This window comes from Carassius auratus, unplaced genomic scaffold (genome assembly GCF_003368295.1).
Source record: "Carassius auratus strain Wakin unplaced genomic scaffold, ASM336829v1 scaf_tig00003219, whole genome shotgun sequence".
Classification (NCBI taxonomy): domain Eukaryota; kingdom Metazoa; phylum Chordata; class Actinopteri; order Cypriniformes; family Cyprinidae; genus Carassius; species Carassius auratus.
This window is the reverse complement of record NW_020523509.1, coordinates 293,879-311,786: the sequence shown is the minus strand read 5'-3', so window position 1 is coordinate 311,786 and position 17,908 is coordinate 293,879. Positions and strand designations below refer to the sequence as shown.

The window sequence follows — 17,908 nt, the reverse complement described above, 5'->3', positions numbered from 1 at the left end:
TTCAAATCCTGCAAAGAAGGTCCGCACCAGCAACAGAAAGAGAAGCTTGAGTAGAAAGCTAAAAGAAAGCCAAGCTAGTGATGAGGAAGAAGAGGATGAAGAACTTGAGGATGATAATGAGGACTGGGGCGGAGAAGAGGAAGCGAAGCCCTTGCAGGACAAACAAAGGCCTATTTGTAATGTCTGCGGGAACTTCTTCTCCGAGATGAGCAGCTTGCGCAGACACATGCGCATACACAAGGGCCTCAAACCCTATCAGTGCCAGCTCTGTACTCGCTCCTTCAGACAGGGCAACCAGCTGAAGACCCACATGCGCATTCACACAGGTACGACTCATGTGTAGAAGATACACTTATTCACTTGAATAAAAGAGTCTTTCATTTCATTGTTTTGATGACGAAAATGTGGATGTGCATAATGTTTGTTAATCACACTACTGTTGTGAAAGCCATTGTGCTGCTTAATATTTTTGTGGATTCTTTGTTGAATGGAGTTTTGAAATAGCAGCATTTATTTGAAATCTAAACTTATAACTTTGCTGCTGGGTTTATGTGAAGTGATTCCATGTAGTATTTGTTTTCAGGAGAGAAGCCCTTCAGTTGTACGTCTTGCGAGGCACGCTTTGCTCAGAAATGTCAACTGGTCTATCATTGCCGAATGCATCACGGAGAAGGAAAGCCGCATAAAATGTGATTCTGCGAAGCAAGCTTTTGCCACATCGAGCAATCTGAAATTCACATAAGGTATGTGCAGTGCAATTCATGAGCATAGTTCCAATTTAACTTAAGTGATAAAATTATAAAATTGCTGCCACAAAGCCTTTGATTCTCTAGAGATAGTCACACTTAAATGGCTATCAGTTTTTTTATATTATCATTATCATTATTATGAGTTCACACTTGGTTCTACATATCAACCAATTGGTTCTTTAATATTGGATTAAATTTTATTAGTAGTAATACCATTGATGATGATGTTGATGGCAATAATTATTGGAAAATATTTATGTTTTGTTTTAGTCTATGATTTATTTTTTTAATGTGGATTATGTTTATTATTATCATCACTATTATTAATGTGTAAATTGCTTAGTTAAATACTGGTTCTCCATATCCATTTTTGGGCACCTAAACATAAAAATAATGAGTTTAGTACCGGTCATAAAAACGTGATATTTGTTAATCTCCCATTAAAATAATTAAAATTAAATATCAATAATGAATTATAAAAAAAATCTACATTTCCATTAACTCTGCATTAATTGCCGTTTGCTCTCAGGAAGCACAGTGGTGAGAAGCCGTATGAATGTGGAGAATGTGGGAAGCGCTTCACACAGGCCAGTACTCTGATGTACCACAAACGGCGACACACAGGGGAGAAACCGTACATCTGCGACACCTGCGGCATGGCATTCGCTGTGTCCAGCTCTCTCATCGCTCACAGCAGGAAACACACCGGTGGGTTTGTAATGCACGCATTACAGCTTTCAATATTTTCTGAAGCGATTTGCTTACATACTAATGCATATGAATAATAATTTTTTTTGCCTTCTATTTTAGGTGTGACCCCATATATATGCTTGGATTGCGGAAAACCTTGCTTAACCGCTGGTGAACTTCGAAAACATATGGACATCCACAATGGTACATTTTAGTTACTAAATTGAAGCAAATGATCCATTTTCTAAATGGGAACCTTGCAAGAATATGTCCAAATACGTGTTTCTCTGTCATTTTACCTGTAGGATCAAGAAAAGTGAGGTGTTTCCTGTGTGGGGACATGTTTTCAGACATGTATAGTTTGAAGAAGCACAGCGTTTTGGAGCATAACGGTGTGTTATATTCTAACAATTCCAGTTTGGAATGAAATTTTTTATACATTTTTTATTTAAAGGAAAGAAATCTCTTAGGCTTACCTAGGCTGAATTCATTTAACCAAAACAATAATATTGTGAAATATAATTCCAATTTAAAAGAACAGCATTGTATCTAAAAATATTTTCAAATAGAATTTATTCCTGTGTTGACAGCTGAATTTTCAGCATCATAACTCATTTTAATATGCTGATTTGCTGCTCAAAAATTAAGTCTTATTATCAGTGAACTCTAAGCAGTTGTGCTGCTTAATATTTTTTGGAAACCTTGATACGTCACGATTCAAATGTTTGGATTAAGAAAGAATTACTTATTCAGCAGTTCAGTTACTGTTACAAGACATTTCGGTTTCAAATAAATGCTGTTCTTTTAAACTTTCTGTTTATTAAAGAAGCTTGAAAAAAACAATTCAACACCGTTTACACACAAAATATTAAGCAGCAAAAACGTTCCATCATTTGTATATTTATATCCATTCTATCCGTTTATCTAAAATATCTATTTAAAACATTCTTTACAGCTCTTCCAAACCAAGAGCAGGCTCCTTTGGAAACCGACCCGACGCAGTGTCCTCTCAACATCCCCATTGACCACCAGGGCTTGATTGCACGCGTGCGCTCCGCCCTCGTCGATTCCCAAGACCATGAAATTCAGATGGAGTCCCCATTGCCAATTTTGTCCCCGGAAACCTCACTTATTATCCAGCAGTCAGCAGAGCCTCAGATGATCATACAGCATGCAGACTGCACAGAGCCCTCCATGATCTTCCAGCACGCTGATTCGTCCGAAGCACCGGTTCTCATCCAACACGGAGAATCTGGCGAGCAAGTGAGCTATGTAGTGGAACAGTACGAAATCCCCGGAAACGCTGAGATGGAGCACACGCAGATTGTCATCGTTCAAACCATCGATTAAAACACCAGCTTTTACTTCCATTTTAAGTGTATTTTCTCTATTAAGTGAAGACATGTCTCACAAACATCCTTTCTAAGCTTTTGTACTCTTAGCAAAAGCTTAACAAAGCTGTTGAGTGAATGTGTGGGGCTTCTCCTCTTGTTTTTTCTTTTTTTTCTTAGTTAAATGTCACTTTCAGAGCAGAATCTGGATCATTAAAAGCATAAAGTATTTTCTGAAATGAAGGGAAGGCCAACCTTAGGTTTAGCTGTAATATAAAGCTGTGCTTAAAATGCATTTTGGTTCACTGGTATTTTGAACTATGCGTTTGTCTTTTAGAAGTATGACATGTATATATCTATGATGTTATATGACCCACTCTCTGAGCAGTTTCATATATGATGTGAATTCATTTGAATCCTCTAACAATCTGGCCAACTTTTATAATAAATCATCTCCCGTCTGAATATTTGTTGTTGTTTTTGATATATATTTTTGAGTAATGCTTACATAAAATGAATCTGGTGGAGACCACAGGCATATTTTCCTCAGTACCCATGAATATCACTTGTAGTAGTTTTTATATTCAAGTGATTCTTCAACTAGGGGAAGGTTTCTGTCCTGGATGTCATCATTACCAAACAGTATTTGTGAATTCGAATTCAGAAACAGTCCCATTTCTTTTTTATATATATATATATATATATATATATATATATAAATGAATACATTTGACAAGTGGCTCGTTTTTTTATTATTATTATTGTTATTATAGGTGCAGTGCTTCTTTCAAGGCCCTCTCTGCAAAAGGTGAGTGTTTTTCCTCTCTTCCGTCTGAAGATGTCGTCATCGCGCAGAGTTGCAACTTCAAACGACTTCAAACGTTCTCTGTTACCATAGCAACTTCGTGCGTGAAACATGGAGGACTTAAAGAAACGATATTTATCTCTCTGCGCTGAAGTTCAGCAGCCTCCAAATACATGTGTTTGGGAAGCCTTGGAAAACAACATTAATAGGTCGGTTTGGAAGGTATATCATGTATAACGTATGAATTACTTTGAATTAATGTTGTTTTGTTTCATTCAGTGATGGCTCACTCAAACTAACTGGTAATGATCAACTGAAGCACGGAGATAGATTGACAGCTGAAGATATGCTGATCTTGTCAAAAATATTTGTGGGAAATTCGGCTATAAAGGGTAAATATTAACTCGTCCTACCCTGAACACTTTTAGGCCACGCAAATCATAAACCACTGCACATATTTACAAGTTCATTGTTGCCTATTTCAGCATCAAGTAACTGTTACTTTAAAATGTGATTTTATAATGAACTGAAAATAATAAAACTCCATTGCAGGTTTAGATCTTCGATACAACAATATCACGGATAAAGGAGCTGTTTATATTGCACACCTCATTCAGGTACTGTATGACAGAATGTTCCTAAAGACTCATTCGGGAGCTTTATTACGTTTATATCTTTAAGCTAACTAAAAATGTTAAAAATGAGACTTTAAAGGAATATTGTAATTTCAACAGGAGAGTGAGTCCCTTCAGTCTCTTGATCTGATGTGTAATAACATTGAGGCAGATGGTGCAGAGGTGATAGCAAAAAGTCTTCATGTAAGTGTGACTCATTCACATTTATAATTAATGTTAAATTTTAAATCGTACATCATAATTTTTTAAGTGAATGCCAGTATCTATCATGATTTTAGCATGTACTTTGTTAATTTTACAGAAAAATATAAGTTTGAAGACGCTCAGAATGACGGGAAATAAGATTGGAAACAATGGTGCCTTGCAACTGGCTGCTATGTTGCAGGTCAACGCTTCTTTAGAAGAAATAGATGTCTCCGACTGTGATCTGGTAAGTTTCTTGAACAGGAATGTAACCACAAAATAAAGGTAGTTTACATTTGAATGAAAGTATTGTGTTTATTTAATAGGCTACACAAAGTGTAATAGCATTTGCTATCGTCCTTAAGAACAACCGAAGAATCCGTGCTATAAATATTAGCAGACCTCTTCTTTTCAGTCTTCAGGTTTGTTTTCAGGAAAGTTGTTTTTGATATACCCACTTTATTAATAATTTATTTGGTTTATTTTGGTCTTTTTAATGGTTAAAAGTACATTTAACTTAAATGATAGGAGGAAACAACAGTCCACATGGCACAGATGCTGGTGGTGAATAAGACACTGAGGGAGCTGCACATGGCAAAGCATGACATGACTGATACTGGTGTGGAGAGACTGTGTGAAGCACTGAAGTTAAATGTCTCTCTACGCTACTTGGATCTTCGCTGGTATACACCCACTCACATAACTCTCATAATTCATGATCCTAAAGGGAAGGTTCACACAAAAAAATTACAATTCTTTTATTGTTTACTCACCCTCATGTCTTGTGAAATCTGTATGACCTACTTTCTTCTGTGGAAAGCAAAGGGAGTTTTTATAGTAATATCGTAGCTGTTTTTCATACAATGAAAGTGGAAGGGGACCACGGCTGGGTTTCCACTATCATTATTTGGCACAGAGCAACTCAGACATGACAGTTCTTTTGTGCTTCTCAGGAAATACTCGAGTCACCTTCATTTATAAAGCACTGTATACAGTACAGATTGTTTCAAAGCAGCTTCACAGTAATAAACAGGAAAATAACAGATCCAAACCGCATCAGATATGAGACAAATTCAATTTCTGCTGCAAAGCAGCTCTACAAAGACCAGTTTCATTATTCAGCTTAAACTGGGTGATTGTGTTGAGTCTTGATTTAGTTCAGTTCAATAACTGTGTAAAGTTAATCAGTTATGAAATTTGTTCAATTCATTAATAAGCAATATGACGATAAGATAGAGAAATGATCATTTCTGTATTTTTTTAATTTTTTTAACAGTAACAGAATTACACGGGATGGAGCCAAATTCTTATCAGAGGTTTTGAAACAAAATCCCTCTTTGGAGATTCTAGATCTTTCTTCCAATCGCATTGAAGATGACGGTGCGGTATATCTAAGTGAAGCTATCAAGCTGCCACACAGCAAACTCAAAGCGTTAGTGTACATAATTTATAAAACAATGCTATTATCTGTCTAAAATCTCAAGTTTATATTTGAAACTATTTCTCTTGTCCAATTTATCCCATTGTCTTTGCCTCCTAGATTGTCTGTTACCAGCAACAACATTGGAAAGAAAGGTCTTATGTCCTTCAACGAGGCAATGAAAGTGGATTCCTGTCTCACACACATGTACATCTGGGGGAACAAACTTGAGGAGCCAGTTTGCATTGTAATATTCCACAAATCTCTAAATTATCAAATATTGCATTCAACTAGTGTACAAAAGTTCATTCAGATGTCTTGATGTTCTCTCTGCATGTTTAATCAGGCTTTCTCTCAGCTGATAAGCAGCGGGCGACTGTTGGAGGAGCACACAGATGTTTCTCCCTATGAGGTGGATGGTCATGTTTTTTTAGCAGAAACATCTCATGGTTTACACAGGCATTACTATTTGACATCCATTAATGGGGGAGATGGAGACTCAAGTAATTCAGCTCTGGCCCTGATGGCATCAGATTCATTGTCTCTGCAGATTTATCCAGACTCACATTCATGATTATCGGTTTTGTCCAAAAGTGTGTTTTGCTGCTTCAGTGTAAGACACATTTAGACTTAACTTGATTTAATGGGACTTTTTGTTGTTGAAATATTTCAGTTGCTTGCAAGCAAAATAATCCACAGCACAGTTGGTTACATTTGTATTTATTATAATTACTCACAAAGTTAGTGTTTTTGATTACAGCCTTTATGTCCATGTGTCCAGTGTTTGGAAATGTCACAGGCTGCCATGATGTCTGCAAAAAACACGTCATTTATGTAAACGATTTGCTCTGACACTTAGTCTTCGCTGTATTGGGTGTCACATGCAAATTGTTTTCACAGTTTTGACGGGACAGATAAAAGTCAGAGAGATTTTGATTTAGCAAGTTCAGTCAAAAACACTCTTTTTGTTTTATGTAAATGTTTTATGTAAAAGAAGCAAATGAATAAAATAAAGTGTAAATCCAAATACTTGTCCAACAAGAATAATCTCTACTGTAGTGCAAACAATCAACACTTGAAGCTATATTCAACCAACAAATGAAAATGTATGAATCTTCATGCAGATCTAAGTAACTTTTGATAATAAAAATTGATAATAAAACATCTTCTTTTTTTATGATCAGTTGTGTGATATAAAATAAAATAAAAACATGTTTAAAAAAAGAAAATGGGTCAAAGGAAAGTACGTATTTGTTGAATGCTTTTCAATCAACACATTGTCAGTAACATCTTTGAAGCTTCAGTAACTTTCGAAGTGGATGAAATGCTTCTCATTAACCTGCTGCCTTCGGCCTGGCCGTGGCCAGCTTGTCACACTCCAGAATGACATTCTTCTTGCAAAGTATTTTTTCCAGCTTCTCTCTCTCAGCTGAACTCAGAGCCCAGTGCTGCAGAGACAGATGGGTGAGGGACGAGAGATGCGGAAGGGCCTCCAACAAGGCGGGCAGCCAGGGAGAAACAGAGAGAGACGCAGAAGGTCGCAGGCTGACATCCAGCTCCTCCAGTCCCTTTAGAGCAGCAGCCTTTCCAAAAAGAGCCATCCAACCACCATCCCCAACACTGCCATTATAAGACAAATCCAGCTGTTTTAGATGGGACAGAACTCCACGCTGGCAAGCGGATTCTGCAAGATTACAACAGTTTGCAAAAGTGTCATCAGATGGATGTTTAAAGTACTGGTGTCATGTATTCCAGCATTAATGTAATTAACTGAGCATCCTTTGACCAGAACTGACCTAGCTGTAGCACATCTTCAGTGGTTAAATTACAGCTGCTCAGTCTGAGTTCCTGTAGTTTGCAATCAGGTGACAAAGGCTCCAGAAATTGCTTCAGATTTTCCCCCACACACTTGTTCCATGACAAGTTAAAACTTTCAAGCTGTTTTAGCATCTGCATTGCAGTACCTTTGAGGAAACCCAGAAACACACACTTTATTTTAAATCTCTCCATAAAAAAAAAAATAAAAAATATTATATATATATATATGCTGTATTCATACCAAAGGTGCTCTGAATAGTTACCAAGGATGCAGGAAAGAACAGGCAGTATCTTAGCATCACCGAAAGAGCGAATCTGTAATTAACATTGCAGAACCACTGAATGTGGTTCTAATTGAAGAGCAGCCAGTCCAAAAGTCATTTATTAATGAGGTTAGATAAGATAAACCATGTTCAGACCTTCCAGATTCTTGATTATTCTTGCCTGTGAATGTCTCTTTTGAACCATGACCGTCCTCACAACTGAACTACATGTTAAAAGTCAGTTAAACAAGTGTATACAGATTTATTAAAGACAGACATATTAAATTGGACAGCGTGATTATCTTTCAAAATGAGCAATCTCACTTTAGACGGAAGCTCTTCACAGACATTCCTTATAAACTACTTTTAAATCAACAGATGTTAATCCAGCGTAAATTAATTTCTGGAAAGAGTGGAGGTGGCGGGCGAGTTGCGACAATCCAACGGGAGCAAAGACCATTTTGCGGTTGATGTACACAATGGTCACTGTGTTGTCCATTCCAACCAGCACGTGCTTGTCTCATAAGCGCCCTTTGAGATGGTTAAAGGCAAGGTGGACTACTAACAACTCTAGGCAATTGATATACCAGTGCAAACAGGAGCCTATCCATACCCCCGACATGGAGTGCCCATTGTATGTGGCACCCCAGCCGATGGTCGAAGCATCCCTATAAACCACAGCATGCCTGGAGATCCATTCCAGGTGTAATCCTGCCCAGAGAAATGTAAGATCTGACCACAGGATGAAGGCTTGGTGAAAGGGTGGTGTAACTTAGACCCGGTGAGTGTTGTTCTGCCAGGCCCACCACGGGCCTCATATGCAATAACCCTAGTGGTGTAAGTGCCGCTGCAGCTGCCATATGCCCCAGGAGCTTTCATTGGCACCGCTGTCCTGCCCTTGAACAAATTCAAGCAGGTCAGCACTGACCGTGCACATTCCTCTGTGAGGCGTGCTGTCTATTCGACCGAATCCAACTCCGAAACCGAGAAAAGAGATCCTCTGCGTTGGGGAGAATCTGCTCTTTTCCCAGTTGACCCGAAGTCCCAACAGCCTTAGGTGCCGGAGCACCAGGTCCCTGTTCTCACACAACTGATTCCAAGAGTGTGCTAGTATAAGCCAATCATTGAGATAGTTGAGAATGCGAACCCCCCTGCTCTCTAAGAGGAACAAGAGCCGGACATCACATGACCCAGAGAACTCACGGTGACCTTTGTCATTCCGAGCGCGTGGTCAGCGGTGGTTCAGAGCTCTTTCAGAATTGCCGGATCATGACCACCCTCGTCCAGGTTCTTCAGTGCCTTGGCCTGGTGCACCTGAAGTAACGCCATAGCGTGTAAGGCAGAAACATCTTCCCTGCAAGCTGAATACCCCTTTGCTGCACCACCGTCGAAGGTGGAGAGGGAGGAGAAGCCAGCAGGCCGGTTTCTGCCAGTAAAAGGTGCCATCCACGACCTGGTGAGCTCCTCATGCACTTCCAGGAAGAAAAAGAATTGCTTAGTTCATTTCAAGAGTCTTCGGGTTTGAGTCATTCCTTCATCAAGTGACTGTCCCATAAGCCCCATAGACTAATTCCAGTATTGAACCTATAAAATTTTGCATATTTTTTCACTCACCGAGATGACTCATTCTTCCCGAGTCACATTAAAGATTCGTTCAAAATTAATTAATCATTCAAAAACGACCCATCACTAACCAAAGGGAATATAAAGTTTACAAGGGCAACAGCCAAGCACTCTTCTGAAATGTAAGATAATGAATTAGACACCGTATAGTGCTCTAATCCTGTAAATTTACATGGAAATTTAACAGTAAAATTATTTTTTTTTCATATAACTGTAACTGTTTTTTGCAATGCATTATGTGAGATGTCGACCAGCAACAGTATGCCACTATTTAACAGCATATTTTTCCATGTACTTGTGCATATGAAGACATTTAGTATATCTACAAAAGGTAATTTTGCAGCTCTTCTTAATATATATTTTTTTATTTCTAAAGTACTGGTTCCTTTTTTTAAATATTACAATTTAAACATCCAATTAAGATTTTGGGATTTAAATGATTAGTTCACTACCAGAATAAAAGAAAGTCCTGATAATTTACTCACCTCCATGTCATCAAAGATGCTCATGTCTTTATGTCTTCAGTCAAGAAGAAATTAAGTTTTTTGAGGAAAACGTTCCAGGATTTTTCTCCATATAATGGACTTGAATGGTGGCCAATGGGCTGAAGGTCCCAATTGCCATTTCAATACAGCTTCAAAGGGCTCTAAATGATCCCAGCAGAGGAATAAAGGTCTTATCCAGCGAAATGATCAGTCATTTTCTAAACAACAAAAAAAGTAGTTTTCTCATCATTACTTATGCTGTCTCCAAAAGGAACATCTAAGTCACCAGTCATTTCATCTGATATCTTTCTATCAGACAAAAAAAAAAAAAAAAAAAAAAAAAAATGAGAGACTGCAATTGCAAGAAATTTATTTTCACCCAGACAAACTGAATCAGTTCAGAAAACTAGCTAGACCACATGATTATTATCTTTATCCCACATTTACTGTATGTGGTATATTGGTATTTAAAAGTTTGATCCCCATTTTCTTTTGCATTGGACAAACAGACATTCCACATCCGTTAAAGAATCATTTGTATTGGAGTTTAAATCTTCAAATGCTTATTTGTATTTTATAAACCATTTTTAAATAAATAAATAAATAAATAAATAGGGTTGGTGTTCCCTGAAGCCTGATTGAGAGTATATTTGTATTTTATGAACAGATAAGGACTTGTTTTAAGACATATGATAAACATTTATCTATAGTGTTTTATCCTAATAAAAAATAAATGAATAACTTGACTATATTCTCTTTTGTAATCCACATAATCAAATAGAAAATGCAGGGTTTAATATGCATTTAAAATTGAGATGGGGCTAAGAGTATTACGCAATTTATCAGCTACATGCTGCTAAATTTCAGTTGAGTACCTCAGCAGAGTTGTATTAGCTGGCTGTCTTCTGCCGTAGGAATCCAGGGAAGATCCAATTAGGAAAATTCATGCACCATTTCATATCCACTCTGAACAGATTTAAGCTTTGCATCTGCTAGGCACACACTGATACTCACACATGGTGCTTTATTTGATGTTTTTTTTTTTAGCCAGTTGCAAATCATAGTGTTTGTGCCTTTGTATTTACATGTTTTCAGTTTAGGGTTAATCTTAGTCTTGGCAATCTTGAGCAATCTAACCTTATGCGCCCCATAATATTACAGATTCCTGCTTCTTGGACAGCTTGCATGCAGTCTAGTGTGACAGCTTGTCTGAAGCAGTCTGGGCCATCACTTTCTTTCATTGGGAAAGACATGACCCAATATCATTTTTAATGGCTTAGTCAAGCAGTTTTCGAGATGTCGCCAGTTGCAATCATTTCTGAATTACATAGAAATCCAAAACAATTTCCAAAACAATCATTATGGAACTAATAATCATATTAAAATAGTTTGTGACTGATTTTTAAAGAGGAGTAGAATGTCAGATGCTTTAAGACCAGGCAGTCAAAAAAGGTTTTAAACATGGAACATGCAAGACCACCCAGGAAAGATTTCAAATACTGATGTTTTATGGAAGGTAATAACTATTATGTACCAAATTACATCGACTTAGTGCCAAGCAAGTAAGGATTACTATGAACTGGAATGTTCTGGAAAGGAAATCCCACACATGATAAAAAAATAACATTTAAAAAGAACAATATTTTATTTTTTTATTTAAATGTATTTGAGATTCAACATTTTTCCCCTTCTTTTTTCACGTCATAACTTTGCATTAGAGGGTTCCTTCACTTCTAAAATTCCAATTTAACTTATGCAAGCATGTAATTGAATAAATCAGGCTTAAGCAAATTAAGTAATAGGCCTCATAACTGGGACAACTGTTCTGAATTTCCCTGTAATAGCATTCACTGGAATCCTCAGGAAAGCAATTTTAGTGTTATGCTATGTTGTGATATATTTTGTTAAGGGTAAGTGATTATTAGGGTGCCGCGGGAGTCTGAACAGAGAGGAGAAAGTCAGCTGTGAATTTAAGAGCATGTCTCCAAGGAACATGGCATAAGCGTGCAATATGATCTGAACCAGAAGGCACAAGAATCAACATTCCTTTATAAAGCTGCTTGACACCTCTTTCTAGGTTATTTTCCCCCATCAAAGACAATCACAGACCATCAAGAAACTCTCTCACTAAATATTTCTAATCTTATGTGAGGTCTGCAAACTCATTCATCAAAGGCTGTTAAATCAGTGCCTTTATTTAGGACATTACCACAGAGTGAATTACTCTCCCTTTTCTACATTGTGTATATTAGTGCAAAGTAGAGCATCTACATAATACAGAATAATGACACATTTATTTATTAAAATAGACTGGTGCAGATGTTTAGAAATACAGTTTTAATGGGTAGTTGACAAATGACATCTAAAATGTATGCATAGACAATTTATGCAAAACATATAAGCAACCTTGCAATCAAGCTTAAAGGGGTGGTGAAATGCTATTTCATGCATACTGAGTTTTTTACACTGTTAAAGAGTTGGATTCCCATGCTAAACATGGACAAAGTTTCAAAAATTAATTTGTACGTTTGAAGGAGTATTTTTGTTCCAGAGTATTTTTTTTACTTCTGGTTTGTCACAAGTTTCGGAAAGTTTTTTTTTTTCGAGTATGGGTCTGTGTGACGTTAGATGGAGCGGAATTTCCTTATATGGATCCTAAGGGCACTTCTCCCAGAAGAGCGTGCGCTCCCGTATAGCAGAGCACTGAGAGCACAGACATTCACTGATCAGAGCGATAGCGAAATGTCACAAAAGAAGTGTGTTTTTGGTTGCGAGGGCAAGACAACCTTGCACAGATTACCAAAAAAAACATTAACGGACCAGTGGACGGAGTTTATTTTTAAAGAGCATCGACGGAGTTGTGCAAGTGTTTGTGTTTGTTCCCCTGCATTTCGAAGATGCTTGTTTTACAAACAAGGCCCAGTTTGACGACGATTTGTGTATCGTTTATTTCTTAAGGATGATGCAATCCCAACGAAAAAGGGTCCTCCAGCGGCTCGTGTTTTTCCGAAAAAAATCAGCACAGACTATTTTTCTCTTATAAATATAATAAAACTAAAGACTTTTTGGAGATATGAAGGATGCAGTACTACTCTATAGGTACTCAAGATTAACAGGAGATTGAGTGAAAATTAGCATTTCACCCCCCCCCCCTTTTAATATTCTAGGTCTTTATATATATATATGAATGAGAATATATATATATATATATGGCAAAATGTTTAATTAATATTATAATTACTATATCCTCATTATTATATAAATATTTACTATAATTTTTTAAATAATTTGTGATATAAAAATAATAACAGTGATTTAGATTAAGTTTAGCTTGTTACATTGCACAGCAGGACACTGTCACGGAACAGTGCCCTGAATATGTTTAAATGTAAAAAATAAGAAAATAAATTGTATGATAAGTGCAGTGAAATATCTACTGATCAATGAACATATACGGAAGTGTCATACTAAGCTAGGCTGATAACTCATGGATCCTGTGAAGGGATATCTAACAGGAAGTTATAGTGTGAATGTGTGTTCAGACACGATTGTTCCTTTAGATGTATCATGCAAATCACAATTTGCAATATCACAAAAAACCTCAGTCCCTCTGTGCAACAAATAATCTCTATTGCACTGTGATTATGAGTTTAGGAACAATGTGGCTTGGACAGCATACAGCTGTTATTCAGAGGTAGTGTGAAAGTGCATTTGTTTTTCCAATTTCCATTTCAAGGCTGGTGTACAGGCACACACTCACATGCACAGATACATCAGATCCATTAGTCACCCACAAGATAATATACCAGGTCTCTTATAATTTCCACATTTAGGGCCCAAAAAGATGAGACATTTTAATATAGGGTAAAATTATCTCAACCATTTAACCTGCAAAACCTTTCATTCTCGTCCAGCTGAGATAAGCTGCACTTTTGTTCTACCCGAACACAAATGAGCAGTCCAGAACAATTAAACCACTGATTTGTTCTGCAACAACAGTCATTTTATAGAGGACAATGTGTTGATAAGTTAACTACAGAGAACACGAACACTGAATCTCCAAGGGGAGAAGGTCACACAAAGGCTGCTTGTCTTTCTTGGACCGTGCATCAAGACCATATATCATCTATGAGTTCCTGCTGCCTTAATGGTTCTAACACCTGAGAGAATACTCTCTGCAGCAATGCCCTTCCTCTCAGAGCATCACAACAACAAAACCACTCAGAGCACAGCACCTGGAATAATTGTGGAGCTACAACTCTCCTAAGAGACGCCCTGCCCTATCCTGTGTTCCCTGCCTCGGGCTTGCACTGCGGCATCGTCCCAGCTCACTGTTTTCCTTTTTCCGCTCCTCCCGGACTCTACACATACAGTAACTCTAATTATTGGCTCACCCTGCTGATTCACCTACAGTTTAGCTGCTACACCTTCAAGGACTTCCTCTCCATTCAAAACAACCCCGAAAGCTGCAGCTTTACTGCTCTGATCGGTGGGAAAAGAGAAACTCACAGCATGGACGGCAAAGATAGGATTATGGTTAAATTATGAGGTATGAGTGTGTGTAAAGTTTTGTAAATGTGAGTTACTTGAGCCATCAGGCAGATTTTTCAGCTTCCAGAAAGCTTTAAGAGGTTGCCAATTGGGGAAATAGTGCCTGTTAAGAAATAGCAATGACACTTTTTCTCTTGAGACTTTTATACATTTACTTTTTGTAAATTGACTTTTTGGAACACCACACATAAAATGTCCCTAGCTCCTTACAGGTACCACAGAAACTGGTGTCCTGAGGAATCAATGTGTCTCACTGACAGCCCCACAGAGCGTCCGAACCAGACACATGATGAAGATACAAGCGATGAAAGGTATGCAATTATATACATTTGATGGGGGTGGCTAACTCTGGCAGAATTTGACAATCTCCTACAGCACTTTTAAGGTCAAACCAAATCTATTTTTGAATTTCATTTCTGGTTAAAAGAAGTCTCACAAAGTTTGCAAAAGTTCTCAGGGGCACCATGGAAACTGTAAAGGGAGAAAGAGATCAAAATAAATAATGTAATGTTTATATATATATATATATATATATATATATATATATATATATATATATTTTTTTTTTTTTTTTTTTTTTTTTTTTTTTTTTTTTTCATTACAGAACAAGGAAAGCAATACCTGCTCAAATGTGTTCCTTGATTGCCAAATCCATATATGTAATTTTTTTTTAGAATGTTACTAACCAAATAATTTTGGTTACCACTGACTTACGATGAAAATTTTTTATATATATATATATATATATATATATATATATATATATTCTTTTATTTCTTTATTTTTTATGTTCTGCAGAAGAAAGAAAGTTATATAAGTTACACAAGTCAAGCAACATGTGGATGAGTAAATGATGCAGAATTTTCTGATGCAGAATGTTTTGATTTACTATTCCTTTAAGGGAGTAAAAGGACATTGCAACATAGAAAGGTCAAGGGGCATCAGCTGTATTGTGAACTGTTTCATAATGAACTGTACAGACATGTCCATGCACTTGCAGAAAAGACAAGGCGAACAAACACAGGGTCAGCACACGGTGTCCTTGTACATCCTTGTGTACCGTATTTTGCACAACCAAGAAGTATTTGATTTACTTTCTGTGAGAAATACATCCCGCTTGTCTGTATCCTTTTTCTAATTGCTTTACACCTGAGGAATGCACTATACAGAGGGATGGAGCTGCGTTGCTGTTTCCTTGCCTCCGTTGCTGATGCTCTGTGGTTCAGTTGACCCTGTGATCCAGTCCCTCATTGAGTGTTTCACAAGGCATTGGGAAACTCACACATCTTAGCTAACAAAGAGAGAGATTCCTCCTAGTTTCTATTACTCTATAATCTGCAAATAATAATAATAAATAAAAATGCTAATAAAATAAATTACACTATTGCTCTCAGAGTTTTTGACCGCACTGTATCCATGTGTATTTTTATTTTCCTTGTATAAACACCCTTGCAATGTGTAAGTACACAGAATTGAACACTTTGTTCTAACCACTGTCAGAAACACCAGTTTAGTCTAATACAGGAAATCATTCCTAAAGAATGTTATAAGGACTCTCAGCAAACTCAAATTAAAAAAAAAAAAAAAAAAAACACTAGAACAGGTACAAGGAGTGAAGTGAGCTAACAAGAGCTTTTTCAATCTTAGCCTCAAAGACTATGGGGGGGGGGGGGGGCTTGAGTATGGGAAGAAGAAATTAACATATAAATGAGCATACAGTATGTTCAGATTTACCAGAATGAAGTTAAAACTGAACAAATATTGAATAAAAATGTAGATACTCTCTTTCTTAAAGCACAAAGTGATGTCATGCTGTTTGTCAGCTCTGAAGTAAATATATCAAAACCACTTTAGCCTTTAACTCCAGGGAACTGATTTTAAGACGGTTTGCATCTGTCAGCTCATCACATATGGCATTTTCTCAGCCGGCAGAAGGTCATATACTGTTTTTCTCGTGCCTTCATGTTTGTGTTTTCCAACAGCCGAGGGTAGATTTAGTAGTGACAGTGTTAATTATCTTCTTCCGTGGGATCCCTGTCCAGCATCAAAACGGATGTTGTGAATACATGGAAACGGCATTTTTCATGAAAACACTGAGGATCTTTGAAGCGTAAATCTGGTGAATCACATCTGCTCATTATTTTTTAAACATCTGCTATTAATTACTATCAGTCCTGACTTTTCTCATCGATTGTATAGGCTTTTGCAAACAAAATTTTGTATATATATATTTCTTTCATTCAGATAGACATTTTAAGAATGAATACGCTTCTTTATCATTCACAGGACTGTATATTCTAAGGGAAATGTTATAATCCATATTAATGAGTCTCTCTGACTTCTAATGACTCATTTGTTGATCTTTGTAATCCACATTCTCTCATCTGTCTCTTTTCATTGTAATGTCCTTCTCTCAAAGGCTTAGTACTCTGAAGAACATCAAGCTTAAACAAGCTTAATCTTTTTCCTTTTTTTTGATTGATGAATTCAGCAGCATGTCTTGATTTCAATAAATCCAAGAGAGCCCATGTCACACTGCTTTCAGAAGTCTTTGGTTGGTAAATGAGCGTTGGATGACGGTCCCATCCTAGAGGCACAAAATCAGTCTCAAGTACGTTTTCTTTCACCATACCCTGTGGTGGAATGACCTACCTAACTCCATCCGAATAGCCGAATCCCTCACAGTCTTAAAGAAACAACTGAAAACGTATCTCTTCCCATCTTATGATACATTGCTTGTTGTATTTCTTAACTGTAAGTCACTTCGGATAAAAGCATCTGCAAAATTAATAGATGTAAATGTAAATTAATGGAAAAAAACTATATGATTCAGACAGAGTACACAATGCAATCTCTCACCCTCGAGTCACATTTATCATTCATCGTCATAAAACACAGGGAAAAACAAGAACAAGAATGTACCATTAAAACATCAATCATCCAGCGGTGGTGTTTTACATTGCCAAAGCCTTGGCAAAGCACTAAAACTTCTCAGTGAAAGATTGCAAACCTCCAGTGGATTTCAGAAAAATCAAGAGAATAATACAAACCCATAGTTTCTTTTCATCTAAAATGGGGATAAATTTATAGACGAAAAGATACGATGTCTTGAATGTTTCTTAAGTTGCATAACAATGCTTTCCAGTTCTTGCAAAAGGAGGAACTAAAGGGTTATGGGAAGAAGCTGGTCGTTTTTGCACAGAATGTGGGTTTCCTGTACAGTTTGACAGGATAAAGACTGAAGGGATCTGAGCTGCAATGATTATTTCACAAAAAGTCATTAACGCATGCGTGTGCATTAAAACTAGCTAGGTGTTGCTTGAGTGATGGCGGTGTCAACTATCTGTAATGGCCT

The 17,908-nt window shown here is 37.1% G+C and overlaps 2 protein-coding genes and 1 pseudogene across 2 annotated transcripts; 2 read left to right on the top strand and 1 right to left on the bottom strand.

Annotated features, from left to right (window-relative positions):
* Nucleotides 1-4: 4 nt before the first annotated feature.
* LOC113070170 (myoneurin-like) lies at nucleotides 5-3,235 on the top strand (annotated as a pseudogene).
* Nucleotides 3,236-3,677: 442 nt separating this feature from the next.
* Nucleotides 3,678-6,410, top strand: LOC113070167 (leucine-rich repeat-containing protein 34-like). The gene is made up of 10 exons (XM_026243384.1): nucleotides 3,678-3,784; nucleotides 3,855-3,967; nucleotides 4,128-4,192; nucleotides 4,310-4,393; nucleotides 4,512-4,640; nucleotides 4,720-4,815; nucleotides 4,922-5,076; nucleotides 5,670-5,825; nucleotides 5,934-6,060; nucleotides 6,160-6,410. The coding sequence occupies exons 1-10, from the start codon at nucleotides 3,687-3,689 to the stop codon at nucleotides 6,385-6,387; spliced, it is 1,251 nt and encodes a 416-aa protein (XP_026099169.1). The 5' UTR covers nucleotides 3,678-3,686; the 3' UTR covers nucleotides 6,388-6,410.
* A 707-nt stretch (nucleotides 6,411-7,117) lies between these two features.
* On the bottom strand, nucleotides 7,118-7,772 carry LOC113070168 (leucine-rich repeat-containing protein 31-like). The gene is made up of 2 exons (XM_026243386.1): nucleotides 7,610-7,772; nucleotides 7,118-7,497 (listed from the first exon to the last, which is right to left on the bottom strand). Exons 1-2 carry the CDS (start codon nucleotides 7,767-7,769, stop codon nucleotides 7,148-7,150), a joined length of 510 nt encoding a protein of 169 aa, XP_026099171.1. The 5' UTR covers nucleotides 7,770-7,772; the 3' UTR covers nucleotides 7,118-7,147.
* Between the last annotated feature and the right edge of the window lie 10,136 nt (nucleotides 7,773-17,908).

What these genes read in the sequence shown, in the direction of transcription:
- LOC113070167 (XM_026243384.1), top strand. Translation starts at nt 3,687, where the DNA reads ATGGAGGACTTAAAGAAACGATATTTATCTCTCTGCGCTGAAGTTCAG. An exon ending in TTGGAAAACAACATTAATAG is followed by an intron (nt 3,785 to 3,854) that starts GTCGGTTTGGAA and finishes TGTTTCATTCAG; the next exon opens with TGATGGCTCACTCAAACTAA. An exon ending in CTCTTCTTTTCAGTCTTCAG is followed by an intron (nt 4,816 to 4,921) that starts GTTTGTTTTCAG and finishes CTTAAATGATAG; the next exon opens with GAGGAAACAACAGTCCACAT.
- LOC113070168 (XM_026243386.1), bottom strand. Translation starts at nt 7,769, where the DNA reads ATGCAGATGCTAAAACAGCTTGAAAGTTTTAACTTGTCATGGAACAAG. An exon ending in TGAAGATGTGCTACAGCTAG is followed by an intron (nt 7,498 to 7,609) that starts GTCAGTTCTGGT and finishes GTAATCTTGCAG; the next exon opens with AATCCGCTTGCCAGCGTGGA.